Raw genomic sequence first — 20981 nt, 5'->3', positions numbered from 1 at the left:
TGCCAGGTTTGAACTAGTATTAATGTAATGTAGAGGAGGGTCTGATGCAAAATTCTTATCGATTATTGTTGCTATTTTGACAGCAACTGTTTATGTTTGAAACCTAATTAAACAGAAAATGTATCTTTTCCATACCAATGCCATTTCTCCTTCATGTTAACATCCTTTCTAATAAGAAAGGCATCAGAAATTTTCACAATTTGAGAATAACAGAAGACCTTATGATTTAAAAGGTACTACACAGCATTCCTCTAATAGCTTCAGGAAGCTAGGAGTCAAAATTCAGAAGTTCTATTTCCTCCACGCTCTGTGACCTCTACCAGTTCCTTTAAATAGAAAATTGCTACACAGAGCATGCTAAACTATTCGAAATATTTACCAAGTGCAAAACAAAATTTAATGGCTTGATGTTCACAGTATCATTGATCAAAATACAAAATAGTATTACTAGATAAGCCTTGTTTAGGTAGATCATAGCATCTTCTTAATTTAAACTTACATAGTAAAAAGAAAAAGCAAGGAATTATTCAAAAAGAGAAATTCCTTTGGAATTATGTCATACAGGATGGACAACTTCCAAACTCTCATCTAACAAATGAAAACAAATAAACATAACTCCCCCCCCCCCCCCCCAACTTGACCAGAGCAACATTATCAGTTTTCCAATATAGAAACAAATATGTGACCAAGAATATCAACTCACTAAGTTCTGTTTGGGTTGGAGTATAAGAGATACAGGAATTTTAGGAATAGATTCAACTGACTTAATTCGGACTGTTGAGTGTATTTCGATACGCAGTTTTTTTCTCAGACCATCTGGAATCTGAAATATTTAGAATAAAAGCAAAGAAAAGAGAAATATCAGAAAGTAAACAGTTATAACATTGCATATAAAATACAACATCAGTTTCTTCATTACTAATGGAACCTCAACATTTGATCATTGATCTGTTTATTGGCTGTAATCTGCAAGAGAATTAAGAAGGAAACCATAAAATTGATGGTGGTATCCAAATCTTGTTCTCTCATGCACACTTCTAATTGCCTTTTATCCTATTTGTGAAAGTGCTCACTACAGCTGACCATCTACTAATTTCTTTAAACAAAACCCAAAACTTTGAAAAAGAAGAATTAGGAGGAATTCTCAGAACATTGTAAAAATGCTTTTAGTATAGGAGAAAAACAGCAACTCTACTTTCATTTTCTCATTAAAATTAATTTTACATGGGCAGGTAAACAGGCCATTATACAGATCAGAACTAAGCACATCTGCAGCACAGAGAGAGAAAATCCAGTCTAATTGTAGCAGTCAGTTTGGCTTTTTTAAAAAGGAAACTACTTTTCAACTATTCTGTGTTATTTTAAGCAAAGTGAAAACATCTCAAAAATGTTTATTAAGTCTGAAAGACTTTATGGTTGCTGACATTTGGAAAATTGTTACATCTCTCAAACGATTTAGTGGTAAAGACCACTGCAGGCTCTTCCTCTTACTCTCAACAAAAAAATAACTGAATGGTGAGAAGTATATTATGTCAAAATAGTCAAATGGTGATTTGGAGTGCATTTTAGTTTTGTTGATCCCACATGTGCTTCCAGGAAAGAAAGAACGAACATAAGCAGGCTGTAGTTCTATCAGAACAAACTGAAATGTCAGTGTCTGCACACCAGGACTTGTGCCACCTTGCAAAATAGTATATAAAAACTTAAATAGTTTAAATTATATAAAAGCTAGTTATTTTTTTTTAAGATGTATTTTAAAGAGTATATAAAAGGACTCACAAACATCATGTAGTGCTAGGATACGTGATCCCATTACTTTACAGTTTGATGACACCTAGAGTCCAAAGCACATTTCAAAGTGCTAACTAATGAAAAGAATCTCATTATGCAGTACTGAATATATGAAAGTATCTAATACTTTCACGTTTTCATGAATACAATGGCTACCAACAGATTTTGAAGAAAGCATGCATTCCCTCCAGAAACACTGAAGAATTTTCTCTTTGGTGAAAAAATGCTAAGGGTGCAGAAACCCAGAGTACACTGTACATCTTGGAGGATGATGGTAAGTAATGTAGTCCAGAATGAGACAGCTTAGCAAAGCACAGCTCTAGTAAATATTATTTGATTCTAGTATACTTGAGAGCTTAACACAAAGTCTATATCCCAAAACTGCATGTTAACTAGCCAGTTCCACAATTATCCAATAGAAAATATCCAATAAAAAGCCCAAAAGATAGTGTGCTCAAACTGACCCAAACTCTTCCAACATGTAGGGGTTCCCCACTGTGACCATACTCTATGGCACTCTTTAGGTCTTCAAATCCATTCCAAACGATTTGAACAACAGATCCCTCACTGGATGCTTGACTGCTATCAGGATTAGAATTATTTTTGTCTTGCGTACTAGTCAAATGCTTTTGCTTTTCAAATGGCAGATTTTGCTTTGCTTCTTGATGACGCTGTCTTGGGGAAAGCAGCTCATTAATTTTCCCGAAAGTTACTACAGGATTTGGATCCAAATCAATAAATTCTAAATTCCACGGAAAAACATGAATAGCATTGCATTTCAGAAATGCATAAGTGGCAGATGCATTCTGTACGCTGGGAGGCTGGGACTGACATACTCTAAAAATGGAATCCACGTGAATTAAGTTCATCAGCTTGTCTTTGAAGGTGCTCATTTCATCTTTATCACACAAAGTCTTTTGTTTCTGCTCAGATGTATGAGAGAAAATGCTCCCTATGAAATTCCACATATTTGGGAGAACATTTGAGCCAAACATCATGTTTGCATCAGCCTTACTCTGTTCAAGGACTCCTGGCTTTAGGTAAGGTTGTTTGGCAAAAGGATCCTTTACTGTTTCTTCTTGCTCCATGTTATTTTTCACAAAACTTTTAAGCAAGATGTCACTTTCTGTGGAAGGTGTGCTGGTGATATTTTCCTCAAGTTCACGTGTTTTGGGACGTATCAGAAGCTCCGTGCACGGTTCTAATCTCCCATAGGAGGCTGCTGGCATAAGTGTACCTGAGTATGAACAAAGCAGGTCAATGAATGCATCCACTCTTGCAAATCAGCTTACTGAAGGTGCCACAAGAGCCTTCACCATTGCTTACCGATTTTGATGTAAACGTGAGTGTGCTGTTCAACCCATACAGGAAAGATGGCTTTTGGAAATACTATTCGAATCTGGTCAAGAAGACGTTTTTCAAGAGAGGAAGCATGCAGTTCCTGGGGAAATGTGATATCATAAATTAAATACTGCATATATTTTTAACATTTGTTTGTCTCCTTCTAATACACCATTTGAAATATAAAATACAATTAAACCCCACCACATTTAGTATTTCCTTAAGGGCTGAAAAGAATGGGGTATTGTGCAAAAAACTGCTTGTGTCAGAATCTCTGTCATCTGTAAGAAAAGGATGTGAACAGTGGAAAGGGTTTTATTACCAGAATTTCCCAATCATCTGCTGAGAGTGGTTCCACTTCTACTTGCTGACAGGAGGAGATGTGGGAGCAGGGTTCAAGAAATACCTGGCAAAAGTAACACCATTTCAAAATACTTAAGTAACACCATTTCAAAATACTTAACTTCTTATTTTTAAACACATAAAAGCTCCATCTTTAATTCAACTAGAAAACTGACATCTCCTTCATGATACGTTGTCACTACTTTGAACATACATCTTCTTAATAACACTAGGTAATTCATAAGCAGAAAATGGATGGTCAACGGATTGGAAATGGATTGCATTGGGCATGCTTGGGGACTTCAACAAATCATGAATGGAAGTGAATGTGAAAAGCATCAAGAGTTTTATCAGCTGGTAACAATCAATTTTTAATGCATATTGATCACAGAGTCATCTCTGCATTTTAAAATTCTTATTTTTAAATGTTCTGGACTTTAGAATGCTGAAAAATTGTGTTGTGCACAAATTTAGATAAGGCAGAAACAGCTGAAAAAATGAGGAAAAAGTACAATACAAAAGCAAAACCAGCTCCTTTACATGAATGGTTTCACAGGAAGCAGCCCCACTTCCACAGAGCAGCTTTAAGGTTCTATGTATCAGGAGGAATGATATAAGCTATTGTGGCTTAGGCTTTTCAGAAAGCATTAAACATATATTTCAAAAGTCAATTTTTACCAAAGGTTCCATTTGACAGAAAGTAACAATTTTCAAACAATATCATGTCATACATTTTTAAATAAACTTCATTAAACTTTTCTTGAGATAAAACTAGTTACCTGTCCTCTGAGAGAGATTTATTTCAGGTCAGCTTTTATAAAAGTACCAATCGATTTTAAATTCCTCTAGGTCTTCAGTTGGAAGCAAAAGTTGAGAGGAATATCTTTTTCCCAACATGGCAAATAGAAGAGCATATTATTATGAAACACAGCAAATGTGCAATTCTCGAATCCAAAACAATGGCAAAACTACCTAATTATTCATATATTCATTTGATTGTACAGATTATTATTTCCAGGCAACAGTTGGGTGAGATTCTCTTAGCTTTCCTCTGTCAATTGTTTTTCTGTTGAAGGCTATTAATTGCTAGAACTAAAAAGGGTAGTTACCTTGCCACTGAACCAGTAAATTGTAAAGTTCTGCAAATAGATACATCATTTCTAAAGAGAATACGCTAAAAAAGTAAACAAGGTAAGATAACACACTGCTTTGAGCCACATTCTTTGATGTCTTCTATTATGCTGAATAAAATGTTCCATATGAGAGAACAGGCCTATATGAATATACTACATAATAACATTGTGTAGAATAATACTTTTATATTTTTGTTTGTTTAAATCTCTACCTATTAATATGAAAAAAAACCCTTGGATGCTGAGATTTTAATAGACCAGTGTCGAAAAGCTCTGCCTGCCTCTTGGGCATCTCTTCAACTTCTGTCCAATGAAAGAATCGTTTACAAGAAGTTTAACACAGTGTCCAAGAGTAAGAGGCCAATTTAAATACACGTTCAAAGAGAAAGGACACACTGGGACATATGGTGAAGGAGGAAGAAAAGGGATGAAAATTTAATAAGATCAAACAAATAAGTCCAACAAATAAGTCCAACAAATAAGTCCAACAAATAAGTCCAACAAATAAGTCCAACAAATAAGTCCAACAAAAAGAAATATGCAGTAAGTCAATAACTACTTTAAAAAAACAGGAACTCCAGGCAAAATATTTTCATGAGATAATTCCCAAATTGTTTAATTGCTTAAAAGTGTATTTTCCTAAAATTAACGGCACTGCAGTTAGCGGCTCCAACTCTGCAAAGACCTACCCACAAGCCTATCCTAACATTATTTAGGGAATTGTTAATGATTTAATGAGCAAATCTTTCCATGTTTGAGACATTTCATGACGGTTAACTGTTCCTATGAGCAGATACAAATGAAGTAACTGCCTGAATACATGAAACAAGAAGGTCATAGCTAACTTGTAAATTCTCACCTTTTTAGGGATCTTGCAATATACCCTTTATTTAAATAAGAAAAAAAGACTGCATTTCAAACCTGTTCTCCATCTGTAATGCCAAGTTTTTCTGCCAACTGTCTGTTAATCTCTGCAATATTTTCACCCTGGTGACCTCGATGCCTGATTTCCATCCAGCTCAAAAATATAGGCTGATGACCACAGGATACTTTCACAGCTTGGCCCTATGAGTTTCAAAGAAATAAAATAAATTAACATCAAACAAGCTAAAGAAGATGCTATTAGTCAAGCTAAACTGTATTTGATTAGAAAGATCAAAGGAATTAAAAATATTTTCTGGATTTTACATGCCCTATTTTAATTAATATTCCCTAACAATAACTTGCAGCATTTACAACATATTAGCAACGGGTGTTTCTATTAGCAATGACAGAATTTTTTTTTAATTCTGGCAGACTGGCCAACTTCTTATTAACCAAGACCTCCTTTGGAATTCTTCTCCACGTTACTTATTTGCACAACTCTCAACATGGAAGCGTGTGGTGGTTTCAATTGTTAAACAGCTTTTAATTTTTATGGATTATTTTTAAGTAAGGAAAATAATTCCTCTTCCCTTCTTCTGTAATACAGTCTATCAAACAAATACCTTACAGAAATGTATAACTACACATTTGTATTTCCCAAATGAGGAAAAACCATAAGTATATGCTTAAACTTCACATGCATTGTAACATTTGCATGGACTCCAAGCTTTCATGAGCTAGGGAATATTGAAAATAAGTCCCAAATCACAGAAACCCAGACCAAAATGATTTTATTAATCTGTTTCAGAACCGCTTAGCTATTTTGATTGCAGACTGAAGAATCTTAATATGTTCAGTTTCCACATAAAGAGACTATATCCTACATTGTATCGCTCAACTGTCATTTTCTGTATTTTTTTTTCCAAAATTACTATTTTTATGAAAATCAAGTGACCAAGACGATGTACAGTGTGGATATACCACAGACTTACTCGTTAGCATAGTGATGTTTTCTGTTCTGTTCTCAACTCTATCCTAATGACTTCAAATATTATTTGACTTTTTGGTAAACTCTGAAAACATTCCAGAGAATATCTACAATGGTTCCAAGATCCTTTTACCAACTGTAACATTTAATTTGCAGCCCTTCCCCCTATTCGCACAGATAAAGCTTCTCCCTGAGTGCCTTAATCTTCACACAACTTTGAGTTTTGTAGACTGTTTTGTCACCCACTTATCTAATACCTTCTGCAATTAAATTTAGCTTTTGATTTGAGTTTTTTTATGATTTACTCAGTGTAATCTAGTAACATAATTATTTATCCCCTTTTTACCATTTTTATTGAAGAGATTGCATTTAATATGCTATTTCTATCAAGATTTCGGAGATCATATATTTTCATTTTGTGGATCGCGTTAAGTAAAAGCAGAAGCCCACCATAACCAACTATGTACAGAATGACGCTACAAGACTTCAAAGCAATTGCACTCCTTTTTCCTCTCTCTTGCCAGCAGATTTGTAAAACATCCAGAAACCATTGCAGAAATGAAGTGAACATTTATACCAGGTTTCTTGCAACCCCACCAGCCTGCTTCTACTACCCCAAAGAAAAAAAGAGCAGGTTTTTACAAGCCTAGATGATTTTGCTTTTGTGAAATGTCCTTCCTGGTCTTGGGAAATCAGCGAGTTATGCGCTCTGGGCGAGGCCACCCTGGCTAAGAGGGGCTTTGCCACGACTGTGGCCACCACCTCCGCTCCTGAGCTTCGTTCCCATCTCTTCCTCTTCACCCGCTCATTCTTGCCGTTTTTCATCCTGCCGTTCTACTAGCAGATCCTTAATTCTTTCGTTCATCACGTAAGGGACGCACGTGGGCTTTGCCCTTGTTTTCATGTGTGAAATGTTGTTTAAAAACCTAAGGTGCGCTTCCTGCTACTGATCCACGTACTTAATAGGACTTCGTGCGACAGGAGTCCCTTTCTGTACGACGGGAATATATAGCGAAAGACTTATGTACACCAAGAATGACGATTCTGCTTGGGTTTACCACCTCACCTCCTACGCGGAAGGCTAATTTACCCGTTACTCGGAGAACGCTGGTGAAAACAGCTATAAAATACAGGGTGCTGAGAGAGAGGCAGAAGCCAGCGGTGCCGGACCGCGCTGGGAGATCAATCCCAACCTCTCCGGCACCCGAGGACGAAGAACGGATGACAAAGCAGGGCCGCTCCTCCGGGGCCCGGCCGCCGGAGCGCGGCATGGGCGCACGACGTCGTCGTGTCACCATAGCAACGGGATGCCGGGGGGGGGCAGACGGTGCTCCCCCATAATCCTCTCTGACTGAGGCGTCCCTCCGCCCAGGCCCCGAACGGAGCCCACCCGGTACCTGCTGCAGGCGGAGGTGAGAGGCCAGCTCGGGAGGCAAGTGCAGGAAGCAGTCCCGGGTCCCGCTCAGGACGACCGTCACCGCGGCAGCTCCAGCTCCGCCTCCGCCGGGGTTGCCGCTGCCCCACATGCCGGCCCAGGGCCGGCCGGGCCCCCGCAGCCCGCCGCCGTTGCGCGTCCGCTCCGCCCTAGCAGGGAGCTGCCCACTCGGAGGCGGGCGAGCGGGCCAGGCCTTCCCCAAATCCCCCCTGCCGCCCCCGAGGCGATGGTATAACCCACTGCCGGCCAATGCGGGCGCGGCATATACTCATTCCTTGCCTCCGATTGGCTTCCCTATCGGAGGCCTCGGCTCCTTCTGTCTGGCTTATCGACGCCGTCCATTTCCGCCTCAGTGGGAGCCAATGACAGTTCCGCCCGTTGTCTGATTGGCTGTTCCCTCGGCGAGCAGCTACGGCTGCCTACGCGGGCCGCGGTGGGTGATGGGAAGATGGCGGCCAGCAGCGGCGGCGGCGGCCTGGGCGATGTCTGCAAACACCACGCGCAGCTGGGGATCTGCGAGTCGCGCGCCAAGTACCGGGAGGGGCGGAGGCCGCGCGCCGTGAAGGTGGGGCCGGCCTGGGCCTTCGGCGGGCCGGGGCCGGGGCCGCGGCCGCCTTCGGGCCGCCTCTGCCAGGAGGGCGGCCGGGCGCTGCTGGCGGGGCCGCGGCACGGGTCCGCCGTCCTGGAGCGGGACCCGAGCGGGCCGGCCCCGGCTCCGGCTCCGGCGCGCCGCGTCCTCCGCGCTGGTGGGCGGCGCTGGAGCGGCCGCGGGGTTGTTGGCTCCTCGGGGGCAGGCAGCAAGGCTGGCGAGCTGCCTCCGTTCCTCCGGCTGCAGCTGTGTCGCCGCCTGGACTGCCGTCCGTGTTAGCGCTTTGTCCCCGTTCTGGGCGTTTCTCCGCTCCTCTTCTCTCCGTGCCGCCGACGTGCGGCGGGGCGCGGGCCGAGGCAGGCAGTCGGCGCCGGGAGGCACAGCTGGAGCTGGGTCTGGTAAATCTAGTAACTCCCACGTTGCGTTTTGTCAATTAATGGCTTAGAAACGCGTGTAGCACAAGTAGGCTAGTTCTGCGCAAAGTATAAAACCATGCGGTTGGGCGCGCGACACGGCTGAACTCGGCAGGACTCGCGTGCGGGGCCTTGCCTACTGCACAGCAGGAACCGCTCATTACAGCACCAAAAATGCTGCATTTGCTTTTTGTGGGGGCAGTTAACGTATAGCATGCTGTAATGGCACCTGCTAGGCCTGACCTGAGAAAGAGAGCAGGCAGGAGTAAGCTGCTATCACAGGAACAATTTATGTGACCTGTTTGCAGAGGCTGTTTGTTACGATAGCAGCTTGAAAGCTGGTTTCCTGAGTGGTTCCCTCTTTGTCCTCCACTTGTTTTTTGAGAAATATGTGTAACCCATGCAGTCTAAATGTGTTTGGTGTTTTGTTGTCTTGTTTTTTTTTTAACAAAGTCGGAATGAATTTCCTTTGATCTTACGCTTTAGCTACCTATTGTATGTAGTGAGCTGTCACAGAACTTTCCTTGGAGTCTGTGTTACGTGACAGTCGTTACACAAAAAGAGTGGTTTGTTTGTTTTATAACCTGCTGGGAGAAGACCTTGTTTCTCTCAGCATCTTACTTGTATCTGTCTGTCTTAAAAACATACACTCTTTGATCACTGTAGTGAGGAGACAGCTTTGCGCACACATCATCTGCCCCAAGGAATTGTGGTACCTTTTTTTTTTCCTCCCTGTGTTTCACCTGTGTGACCTCTCTGCCCGTGAACAAGACGGGTTTTTCGGTGGTTTTGTCTTTAGTTTGACAGTGCCTTATATTAACTGGGTACTAGTCAGTCTCGCGAGGAAATTGGCCAGAGACGTAAGAGATTTTACTCAGAAAATGGCAGCACTCTGACCTGGTGCAGAAGAGCCAACTCTAATTTGTGTTCTACTTTGAGTAAGAAGCTTGAGTTCAGTTCCTGCTCGGTGATGAAGATGTCCCAGATAATTGTGCACTTACTGCTCCTGCAAGAGTCCAAAGTCAAAACAGAGCACAGATGGATTTTCAGCATCCTGAGAAGATCTGAGGAACAACAGCAAACAGACAAAATTCCTTACTTTTGCAGTAAAGCAAGAATATGAACATTTTAGCATACTCTTTTTTTTTTTCCCCCAGGTTTATACTATCAACTTGGAATCTCGTTATTTACTAATACAAGGAGTTCCTGCGTTAGGCGTTATGAAGGAATTAATTGAACAATTTGCATTATATGGTGCCATTGAAGAATATCATGCTCTAGATGAATATCCAGCAGAGCAATTTACTGAAGTTTATCTGATAAAATTCCAAAAACTGCAATGTGCAAGGTATTAGACAGGGCAATATCTGCCTCTTGCAGTCTTAATATTTTAAACCTTCTTTATTTACAATCTGTTAAGTAACATCCTCAGTTTTGCCAATACAATTTAATTCCCTTCAGGGTGGCCAAGAAAAAAATGGATGAACGAAGTTTCTTTGGTAGTTTGCTGCATGTGTGCTATGCTCCAGAATTTGAAACAGTCCAAGAAACTCGGGAGAAGTTGCAGGACAGAAGAAAGTATATAGCAAAAGCAACAAATCAAAGAGGTTTGTAATTAAATTTACTACAGAATCTTAATATCTCATTTCAGTGGTGGGTGGGTTTTTGGTTAAGGAGCCCATTAAAGAAAATGCTTTATCTGTCTGTTTTAAAGATGCATTTCAAGTATGTTTGCAGCAGAACAGAGACATCTTTCAATATTTAGAGGGCTGTATCTCTTTCAAAGCAACTTCTCAGTTTTGGTTAGCACTAAAATAAAAAAATGCATAAACTTTAATAATGAGGTACCTCCTTCTCTTCTTTTCAAAATGTTATCAGAAACTTCAAGCACTGGCAGGAAATTTTGGATCATCTTTTCACCCTTGTTCCTGCTTATTCAGGCATGCCCAGAGGGACAGTTTTGTCAGGAAGGTGACTATACCAGAACCTTCAACAACTGAAGGATGGGCAAGCTGAGAAATAAGCAAATTGCTGAGCACAGGCTTCTCCTTTCTTGTGCTTGTGTACTCTGATATCATTATTCATTGTATGAGGGTATTTTAAAGGAATAAAACCACTGATTTTTAACATGAAAAAACACCTGTTTTTTCAATGTTGCAAGACAGGTTATCCTTGAAATCATAACTGGAAGTAAAAATTTCTGATTTGCAACATCAGAAATATTTTCCTTGTGTTCTCAAAACTGCTGAAATACTTCCACTTGGGCATTCCTCACAAATCTGCAGAGGGACTAGGCTGAAAAGCTTCAGTTGAGAGGTGCCACTTAGGAAAAAAGAATCACAGAAAAGTCGCTGGGAATGAAATATCACTGGTATTACTTCTGTATTTGTATTAAATGTTTTTTCTTATGTGTTAGAACTAATAATGACATAATAGTGAAGCTACTTTTTTGTTGTTTTAAAGAGTGCTTTCTGTTAAAGAAAGTAGAGGGACCTAAGAAGACAGTCTCAAAGAACTCTGAGCGTGACTGTCCATGGAGTACATCAGGATCATGTGCAGCCAGTAACTGGGATCCATCCTGCTTTACAAGTTCTCACGGGGTATCCCACAACACAGGCTATGCATCAGGGAATCATAATCAGAGCCTGTTGGCATTTCCCCAGTATGATAACAGTTGTGCTGAAACTTCTGGGTACTTTGGTCAAAACACATCCCTAACTCTAAGTGTACATCCAGGAGGACATACTCCACCAACTTCCTTAATGCAAAGAACGGTTCTGATTGATAATGGAGTTGATAGGTTCATGCCTCGTACAACTCACCTGCAGGAACGTAAGAGGAAGAGGGAAGAAGGTAACAAGTTTTCCCTCATTGGAACAAGTGTGGACAGTACTGAAGTTATTATTGGTCCACAGCTACCAGAAGTACCTAAAGTGGATATGGATGATGATTCACTGAATACTTCAGCTACATTAATTCGAAGTAAACTGAAAGAGGTATGGATTCTGAAAGTTCTGATATTTTCATTTTCAAACATATATATTATGTGCTTGTTATCCATAAAAATAGAGACCCTAAAATAACTTAATTCATCATTTATTCAGTATTATCAATTTATTTGCCACTTAAAGCTAGCATTCTTACTATTTTTTATTAAATATTTTTATTAACACAGAATATTGCAGGCCATTCTACTCCATTCCTCTTACACTACACTTCAGAAAGTATAAATGTCAGTGCATGGTCCTAAATGATTTTTAGTAAACTACACTTGTTTTCCATGTGGCACTGTAACTTTGCAGGTAGTCCTGCTGACGCCAGTGTGGTACTTGTATCTGGTTTCTGATTGAAAGGGAGTAAAAAATAATAAAGTCAGAGTTCAATGTAATTTTGCTCCAACACTTGTTATGGCATTAAAAGATGTACAGAACCACACATTCTATGCCGAGAAGCATGCCTTAAGCTTTATAACCTTTTATGGAAGATACTAATCAGCAGGTCAAACACTCCTGATACAACTTTCCATTTAAATTAAGATACGAAAAAGCTCCCTTGACTATGACTAATTAGACTGATTTGGAAGAGCTTATCTCCAGTCAAACTGATAAATAAGCACCTCTTATATTAAATATATTTGTAAAATATGTGCCAAAGCACATGTTTTTCCTTCCCCTTCTCTCTTCTTGCTGGAATACCTGAGTTTAAAAAGCATACTAAACCTTACTTTGAAAACACCTCTGGTAGGGAGAGGGGTGCTAAGATATGTAACACTCTATCACTGAGTATCTGAAATCAGTTTCTGTGGTTAAAATACAAAAATGATACTGCTAACACTTTTATTTTCTAAATAAATTTTCTCTTGTGTTTAATGCTGCATTTGGGGTTATGGTTTTTTTCCCTTCTGCAGGAAAATTCAATACAAGTGTGATTATAGTAATACATCCCTCCCAATACTCAAATGTTAGAGACATGGCCTTACTCTAAAACTAGCATAAAAAAGGAGTGGTTACAGTTTACTAAGATTTTTTTTTTTCCCCCTCCTCAATTTAGGTAGCAGATTCTGTTTCAAGAACTTCTGTGCAAAAGCCAGAGAGTAGCTCAGCCAAACCACTTGTAAAGCAGAGAAGAAGAATATAGATACTGCTGGCAGCATCTTCCAACAGTAATTTTTTTAAAGGATGTAGTTTAAAATACTTATTTTTTTTTTATGTTAAAAATAAAACTATTTTATACTGTATTTCCAAGCAATTCCCTGTTAAAAATTGTGTCTATTTGTTTCCTGGAATGAACAAACCAGTATAATAATATTGTTGCATCTTGTTCTGTGTACCTTGTACTACAACATATTTAATAACTCATTGAAGAACTGTATTTAGGTAGAGTAACAGAAGTAAATTCTATTTATTCAGTACCTTTTACAGTAAAGGAATACTGAAACTTAGTAACAGTTTCAAGTTGCTCCTACTTTTACTATACCATGAAGAACGGTGAAGGAAAAAACCTCTTACAGCAGTATTCCACTGGGAGTTACAGTTTACGAGCTTCCTGGAAAGTCTTCTGTTCAAACGCCATACTGCTCTGTTTAAAAAAAAAAAAAAAAAAATTAATTTTCACTTAACTGAAGGAGTTAAATTTAATTGGAAAAGGTGCTAAACTGAAATGTGTAAGCAGTGACAGTCCTCACACTTAGGCTACCTCTTGCTTTTTAGCTTAGAAAAGGTAAATTCCATAGTGTTAATGATGTCATCACTGAGAGACCAGTGAGAACACTCAGAAGTTGTAAGTGAAGGGGAAACTCAAATTGTAACTGCTCAGCAGTGGTAATGTGTGACCAAGGAATGATCTGGCATGGAGGGTGAGAAGGCCTAGCTGCAGAATGAGTTAGACCGGCTGGAACCAGGAACAGCAGAGACTGAGATCACTTAATGTAAAGGAGTGAAATTTCCCTTGGTGATGAGAGAAGTATCTGCAGCACTGTGTTGTAATAGTCCTGGATCGAGCACTCAGGGGCCACCTTTGGGCAGCAGAACTGGAGCTGGGAGGATGAACCCAACACTGGGCTAAGGTGCCCCACGCTGACGCTCACAGGATTGGTGCTGGTGCAAGCATATACAAGGAATCGGCTTGTGGTGCATGTTTGCAGACTCCTTGTAGAACCGCTTATGGTGGTAGGATTTTATCCAATAAGTTCATTACATTTTTTAAAAATATATTGAAGTACAAATGAGTGTTTAATTTGTGTCAAGGGGTACAATTAAAGTTCCCCAACATAACCCCACTAGGCAATCTAGTAATTTATAGGTTTTCTTCATGGTAAGCTCATAGCTGAAATTATTGCTTTTAGGACTTGAAAGTACATGTAAATAGAGTTCTCTTTTAACAGTGAAACTAGAGACCTAGTAAAAAGGCAACAGTTGGGTAGGGTACAGAACAGACCGCACAAATACTGTAAGCAAGAAACAAGCTGAGTTTGCAACCTCTTGCCATGATTAGCCTGAATTGTATATCTGGTTTATCACCAACACTGACAGAAAGCAAGTCATTTTTCTATGCTGATGAGTGAACATAAATCTGTTCAGAAACTTTTTAAAGCCTTTCCACTGGTGTAAAAAACAGAGTACTTACCTGGGTTCTCCCAAACCCTTGAAAGTCTTTTGAGAGCCTGTCAGGAGAAGTCTGGCATTTTGGAAACAGCTGCTTTCCAGCTGATGTGATGTAATACAGCCTGCAATCATGGCTACAAGACCCTTTCTTGTCCTCCAGCCTACCAGGTAGGTGAGCTGGCAGGAAGTGTAGGTTTCCAGCAAATGAAAACTTGCTGTGTTCTCAGCAGTCTTACACAAGTTTTCTGTTTCTAGGAATCGCTGCATGAATTTCAGCTTTCAGTATTTTAAAATGACACACAGTTCAAATAGAATAGTGATTACTAGATCAGAAAAAAAAAAATTATTCTTTATTATAGAGCAGAAATGCTCTCCACAGTTGAACTTAACACTGAGGAAATGAGCATGTTCTAAATTACCATCTTAAAAAAAATAAAAATCTGAATTGAATTAGATGTATTGCTAATAAATAAAGCCCAGTTAGATGTAATTAAAAAACACCAGTGCCACACTCTGAAATGAAGAACACTCTCAAGGTATTTTTTTCAGAAAACTAGCAGCCTCTCCCAAAAGGGGCTGTAAGTGAGGTGATGGCAGTGTTGCCAGTGGCACTGAAGAAAGAAAAATAAAAGTTGTATTCTTGGAGAGCTTTCGGATAAACAATTCAACAGAACGGTCTCATTTTCTTAGTCTGAGAGGATGCTCATTGAGGATGATTCATTATATTGCTGACCCAGGACAGACAAACATTGAGTAACGGTGTGGTCTCATTCTCTGGTACCAGCATTTAACTGTATAAGGAAACATTGGTGCTGTGAAAGGTAGATGGGAACTCAGCATATGCATATCTCACAACTGAAGCATTTATCAATTGACTTCAGCAGGCCCCATGTAATGACAGTTAATACCATAATATGTGCATCTCCTCACCAATAGTATAGCAAGTACTGCACATTTTTTTTAAACTCAAGGTTGATATACCTTTATGTCTGGCAAACACGGTCCAAAGGCTTCTAACAGAAGATTTTCATCTCTGACTGCTTTTTCAAAGTCCATAAAAGAAAGCTTGCCATCATGATCATAGTCCTACAAAAGGAAGGGAACTCTTCAGCAAAGGATGATGACTTGTAGTAATTGTATTTTTGTTTAACAGGTGTTTTATTGACATGGATCGTATTCTTAGTTTGATTGTATGCAAAAATCCTTTTATTTGGGCCATCAGTCCCTGCTCAGACAAGATCTGTATCGTTTGCCTCTACCTAAGGCAGACAGTTGAGCTTGCTCCACCTTTTATATCTCATACGGCTTTGCTAACAGAATTCCAGAAAAGGCAAAACTAACATGGGAAGAGGCTGAGCTGAGAATTGCATGGACAAATGTCAAGCGCAGTTGCACTGGACGTATGCTTGGTCACAATGCCATGGTACCTACAGGCAAATTGCTCAAAGAGTAATTTTTTCTTCTTTGAGTGATGGACTCCACAAATGCATTTTTGGATATCTAACAGTCGTTTAGTTATTTGAGATGGGCAGCAATATCCTACTCAGACAACTGCTCAGCAGCCAAATGAGATCTGGACATTCTTCAAACATGTACCAGAGCTTTATTAAGTTCTCGTGGAAAAGCTGAAACAGGATTATGTACATGGTTAGTTTATAATATGTTCTTATATATATGAAGATTCATTATGTCTAGAGAATAGTGCTTGTGCTTGGACTAGCATAGCCCACTTATCAACTGCCCAGAACATGAAGGTGTTCATTTTGGATGCAACCTGCAGGAAAGCTGTGCAGGTAGGTGCTCTGAAGATGAACAAATTAGTAAGTCATAGCTTGCCTTCTGTGTAAGGCTAGATTCAGCATTGTCAAGAACTAAGGGTAAGATGGGCTTTTCAGCTGAAGGTGTGCAAAAGAGGTGGGTTTGAAAAATAGAAAAGTCAGGGTTAAATAAAAGGAGCTGAGATTCAAGACCTGGTTTTAAGTGAGATTTTTTTGACCACCACCAGAGGAGGGGGGGTTGTATTTCTTGATTTGATGAAAATGTTGAAACACAGTCCCTGGCTGATCTGGATACCCTAGATTAATCACAGTAAGACAAGTTTTACCTTAATAACCTTGAGGTTACTATTCTAATAGAATATATAAATTGGATAAAGACATTTCATGATCAACTGATAAAACACAAATGTACTTAATAATAAAGCTACTGCAGATGCCCAACACTGGAATAAATGCAGCTTACGCTTTTGAATTTTCCACTTCCGACGGCTTTTGTTTTGACTGGGCATGCACATGTGTGTATGCACACAAACACAGGCTAGTTCATACATAAAGTTTATAACTCATAATAAACTAACAGTTTCATGTGAGGATACTGGACTGGGACTCATTAGATCTGGATTATATTTCTGGCTTTATTAGGAGACTTGTTTATCTCATGTATATAATTAACTCTGTGGCTCAGAATCCCACTGTAAATCAGACACAGTACTTTGTTACCTCATAGGAATGTTCTAAGCTTCAGTTAATGAATGTTTGAAAGACATTGAAGTATCACAATGAGTAAGTACTTGCCATTTTCTTCAGTGCTATGTCTACCAAGTCCTTAATTCCCTCATCAGGATCTTCTTCTGATGGTTGTTTGAGAAGGCTGTTTTTCAGCATTTGGAACATTTCCTCTCTCGAAATGTATCCATCACCATTCAGGTCGTAAACCTCAAAACAGTCTTTTTGAAAGATAAATCAATTTAAAGTTCACACAAACTATATCACACACCATTAAAGCTGTCTGTTACCTATAGACAGAAAATGTGAATTGTATGTTGTACAGCATATCAATTGAGCCACATTTATCGTGTATATTTATACATGAAATAGATGTATCATATTTTGATACACATACTAGTCAATTATTGCCTATTTACCCTTCATAGTTAAAATCTATTTCTGCTCAAATAAATAATCTTCAGTTCACAGAAACCATACTAACTCACAGATCTTAACTTCTCTAGAATTGTCCATTTAGAATATAAACAAGGTTCTGGTTTAGAAGCCCAATTTCCCATGGTGGGGACCCGCTGTCTATATCAGAAGGACTTTGCACCTACAAAACATCCTCATTATTTTGGAAGCTGGGTTCAAAAAGTAAAGGAGAAGGAAGAATGAGCTGTACTAGCGTGGAAAAGACAACTGAAGTATCCCTTAATGCAAAGAGAATATCCCTGTAACAGAGTACATTACAAGTATCTGCCTAATTCCTCCTACAATTATTTCTACCTTCCTGGAATCAGAAATCTATGACCATAATAAACTTTACTATCCTTCACAAAACCTATTTAAACAAACGAACAAAACTCTTCAGTTTTGGAACACAAGAGGTGGGTTTTTTTCTTGACAAAGACTATGTCTACAGTGAAAAACTGTACTGGCATACACTTAGGACAGACAACACTGTATCACTACGCACTAGTATATTCTATAGTGCGTACAGCAGGGCTGCGTATTTTACTGCTTGTAGTTGTACTGACATACTGAATTACATCCTGGGCACACATCCTAGTGCTGTGACACCCCAGGCTGCTTTCCAGATGGATTTATATAGTGCATTAGGGATGGTTGATGCTGCAACCTAGAGACTATGGAAACAACATGCTGTCATTCTCCTTTTTCTATTACACTTTTTTCCTCCACATGCCCTATTTTATTTTTCTTCTGCTTCTTAAAATTCTAGAGTTTTTGCTATTTTTTCTCCCCTATCTTTCGCCATCATTACTGTGAAGGTTGTCATGACCATCTTACAAGCAGACTCAGTTTTTCAATCTATGCTTCCAAGCTGAAGAACTGCTGGAATTGATGCAACGGCTGCTGTGCCCCCCATTGTGCCAGTAAATGAATGTTGGCACAGGTCTTGGCTAGCTTGAGACTGTGTTATTTAGCCAAAATCACCCTTCAGCTACATCTGCTTCTTTCTAATTTTGTGTGTGAATACAAAAAGATACATTCTGTCAAAACTGTATACTGCAGAACAAGCTTCAGTTCAAATGCTAGTTCTTGTAAGCAATAAAATAAGGTGGCAGCTATGATAACGGCAGTTTACACAGAAAAACCTCTGTCTCAGAGAAGCCATTTCAGAGCTCAGTTTCATTGCATTGAACTATACAGAAGAAAACTCTTCAATTACCAAATACTTTATAAAAGTAACTACTAAATTATAACAAAAGCAACATGTAATTTAATAGCCGTGAATTCAATGATTACTACTAAATACTAGCATACAGATAAATCTTACATTTAATCCTTTCTTCCAATGTCCCCCGAAGAAATACTGATAAGCCTTCCACCCATTCCACCACACTGATGCAGCTATCGTTGTCTCTATCAAAAGTGCGGAACACTGGGAAGTGTATTAGATACATTTTAAATTTATTTAAGAGGGAAAAACAAAGGAATATGTTCTTAAATTCAATGAAAATGTAAACCCATATTTTTTCTGAAGATGCTTCTCTGCTTTCACCAAGGTATGACTACCCTTCTTGAATCTTTCTAAGATGTAACAACGAAGGGGATTTCAGCCCTAAGTTTACTGATCTTCCACTCCAGAATCCTGCTGGGATAAGGTGTTTTATTCAATCTGTTGCTTTCCTGACTTAAGCAACTACAGGAAGTATGCTTCCATGCAGATGTAAACCAAATAAACCAATATCCCTTACGCTAAGGCATATTTGCATACAGAAGAAGATTTTAATTACTAGGATTTGTCTCAGAAAATCTTGGAGAAAGTAATCCTAGAAACAATACATTAATATTTCAAATATACAAAGAAAAAAACCTTCTCCTTCTTTCAGGTACCAAAATCTTTTTTCTTCTCCCTTCCCTGAAATAAACTTTCAATCTTGCAGCTTCACTATTGATACAGCCTGTAATACAGTACTTCAAATCCAAGATACACTTCAAAGCATTAAATAACATCTTTAATAATTCATATTTTAAAATGTTAATTAGTAAGTTGGCTACAGGAACACCTCTACATGCAGAGCCAAGCATTTTGGAATTGGAAAACAACAGGTTTGCTTTTGCAAAGTGAAATCAGCCCCCTTGTATGTAAGCATTAAATAATTTTTAAGATTGTGTCCGTGTAAGGTACCTTCCAAGACACACGTGACCTGTTGCACAAAACGGCAACAAGTTTTTATTTTATGGCATTGAAATACCCCTCCTGCTAGAGAACAGGAGAAAGTTGAACCAAGGGGTGGCTCTTGGCAGCAGCCCGAGACTGAAAAGAACGGCAGACTCGCGCCTCCTCGACACCTGTACATCAGAGATCATTCATGTGACTGTCACAGCAACTGCAAATGTGGCCCTCATGTTATGAATCCGTGAAAGCCCTGTATATTCAAGGGGTTATTTGGCCCATTACTCTCATCTCCCTGTATTGTCTGCCTAGTCCCTTCGGTGCTGTTCACACCGCCTCTGTTCCACAAGTCACCCATTCAAACAGAACGCCTTTCTGGGACCTTCAAGCCAGAGGCAAAGCTGTCCACCAGCAGCAGGGACTGCAGCTCCCGGTGGAAGGAACTACCGGAGAAAAGAGAAATATGACGCCATGCTGCCCTCTTCTGTCACGACACTACAGTGACTGGGATAGACGCTGCCACAGGACAGCAGTACAACTGCCTCTGGCGGGTCACCCTCGTACAAGAGCACGAGCTGTCATGAACTGGTGGGAAAACGATTCCGCATAAAGGAAAAATAAAAAACCCCAACCCCGTACTCAGCAGCTCCCGAGCGTAACCCTCCCTTCGCTGTCCTTACCGGGATGAGACGGCCCTATTTTGCCTAGGCGTGCTCATCAGGTCAACAGCGTAAAACTAAAACCTTAAATCTTTTCAGACCCATCAGTCTCACCTCTGTCCATGATCATGTCATCCGTCATGCCGAACGCGCTGTGCAGGGTGTCTCTGAACATGTTACGGTCAAAGCCAGCTGCAGCAAAGCGGCTGCTGGACTCGGCCACCAGCGTGTCGAACAGCTTGATCAGACATTCCACTTCGCCTTTATTAACTGCCCAGTCGAAACACAAGGGAACACGTCCCTTAGGCTGCTAAAAAGACAGGGCAGGCACAGGGAAGCTACGGGGCCCGCACCCCTGGGGCGTTCCGCGTTCAACCCGCGTCCCACGCCCCTCCGCCCCGTACCGCCGGCGCTAAGCGCCCGCCGCGCAGCGCCCGCCGCGGGGGGCGGCTGGTGAACAGGGCCAGGCAGTGAGCGCAGCGATAACGGGCGGCGGCCGGCACCAGCGAACGCCCCTCAGGCGAAGGCGGCGGCCGCACGGCTCCCGCAGCCCCCCGCCGGCGGCCGGGCCGGGGGACAGACTCACTCACAGTGCTTGGCGGACCGGCCCAGCGAGGCCGCCAGCTGCTGCCGCTGCCTCTTGCTGCTCATGGCGGCGGCACCGCCGCTCCCCTGGCAACGCGGGCGGGCGGT

The 20981-nt window shown here is 40.4% G+C and overlaps 3 protein-coding genes across 9 annotated transcripts in view; 1 reads left to right on the top strand and 2 right to left on the bottom strand.

The window, feature by feature from the left end:
* Positions 1–8112, bottom strand: part of PEX1 (peroxisomal biogenesis factor 1) — a 27960-nt gene extending 19848 nt beyond the window's left edge. The window contains exons 1-6 of one of the 2 annotated variants that reach the window (XM_069775068.1): positions 7857–8112; positions 5529–5672; positions 3455–3538; positions 3118–3232; positions 2256–3028; positions 704–823 (exon numbers count right to left, since the gene is read on the bottom strand). In XM_069775068.1, coding sequence (XP_069631169.1) covers positions 704–823; positions 2256–3028; positions 3118–3232; positions 3455–3538; positions 5529–5672; positions 7857–7985 — 1365 coding nt within the window. In that variant the 5' untranslated portion in view covers positions 7986–8112. Of the gene's footprint in view, positions 1–703; positions 824–2255; positions 3029–3117; positions 3233–3454; positions 3539–4253; positions 4358–5528; positions 5673–7856 lie in introns of those variants that run through there. The other variant, XM_069775075.1, reaches the window with a different exon arrangement.
* Positions 7760–13133, top strand: RBM48 (RNA binding motif protein 48). Of its 3 annotated transcripts, none has more exons than XM_069775100.1 (5): positions 7760–7871; positions 10054–10244; positions 10358–10503; positions 11360–11892; positions 12947–13133. In XM_069775100.1, the coding sequence occupies exons 2-5, from the start codon at positions 10117–10119 to the stop codon at positions 13031–13033; spliced, it is 894 nt and encodes a 297-aa protein (XP_069631201.1). In that variant the 5' UTR covers positions 7760–7871; positions 10054–10116; the 3' UTR covers positions 13034–13133. The 3 variants fall into 3 exon arrangements, with proteins under 3 accessions (XP_069631201.1, XP_069631191.1, XP_069631199.1); XM_069775090.1 differs by lacking the exon at positions 7760–7871 and adding an exon at positions 8317–8459; XM_069775098.1 differs by lacking the exon at positions 7760–7871 and adding an exon at positions 8333–8881.
* On the bottom strand, positions 9869–20981 carry CLXN (calaxin). 4 transcript variants are annotated; one of them, XM_069775117.1, is made up of 7 exons: positions 20879–20981; positions 20403–20558; positions 18787–18891; positions 17073–17224; positions 15481–15585; positions 13405–13474; positions 9869–9960 (listed from the first exon to the last, which is right to left on the bottom strand). In XM_069775117.1, the coding sequence occupies exons 1-6, from the start codon at positions 20937–20939 to the stop codon at positions 13424–13426; spliced, it is 630 nt and encodes a 209-aa protein (XP_069631218.1). In that variant the 5' UTR covers positions 20940–20981; the 3' UTR covers positions 9869–9960; positions 13405–13423. The 4 variants fall into 4 exon arrangements, with proteins under 4 accessions (XP_069631218.1, XP_069631222.1, XP_069631211.1 ...); XM_069775110.1 differs by lacking the exon at positions 9869–9960 and adding an exon at positions 11886–12238; XM_069775121.1 differs by lacking the exon at positions 13405–13474 and having other exon boundaries at positions 9928–9960.

This window comes from Haliaeetus albicilla, chromosome 2 (genome assembly GCF_947461875.1).
Source record: "Haliaeetus albicilla chromosome 2, bHalAlb1.1, whole genome shotgun sequence".
NCBI lineage: Eukaryota > Metazoa > Chordata > Aves > Accipitriformes > Accipitridae > Haliaeetus > Haliaeetus albicilla.
This window is presented reverse-complemented; position numbering and strand designations above follow the sequence as displayed.

What these genes read in the sequence shown, in the direction of transcription:
- RBM48 (XM_069775090.1), top strand. Translation starts at nt 8,343, where the DNA reads ATGGCGGCCAGCAGCGGCGGCGGCGGCCTGGGCGATGTCTGCAAACAC. An exon ending in CAAAAACTGCAATGTGCAAG is followed by an intron (nt 10,245 to 10,357) that starts GTATTAGACAGG and finishes AATTCCCTTCAG; the next exon opens with GGTGGCCAAGAAAAAAATGG. An exon ending in AAAAGCAACAAATCAAAGAG is followed by an intron (nt 10,504 to 11,359) that starts GTTTGTAATTAA and finishes GTTGTTTTAAAG; the next exon opens with AGTGCTTTCTGTTAAAGAAA.
- CLXN (XM_069775117.1), bottom strand. Translation starts at nt 20,939, where the DNA reads ATGAGCAGCAAGAGGCAGCGGCAGCAGCTGGCGGCCTCGCTGGGCCGG. An exon ending in GGGCCGGTCCGCCAAGCACT is followed by an intron (nt 20,559 to 20,878) that starts GTGAGTGAGTCT and finishes TCGACTGGGCAG; the next exon opens with TTAATAAAGGCGAAGTGGAA. An exon ending in ATTGGAAGAAAGGATTAAAT is followed by an intron (nt 17,225 to 18,786) that starts GTAAGATTTATC and finishes TCTTTCAAAAAG; the next exon opens with ACTGTTTTGAGGTTTACGAC.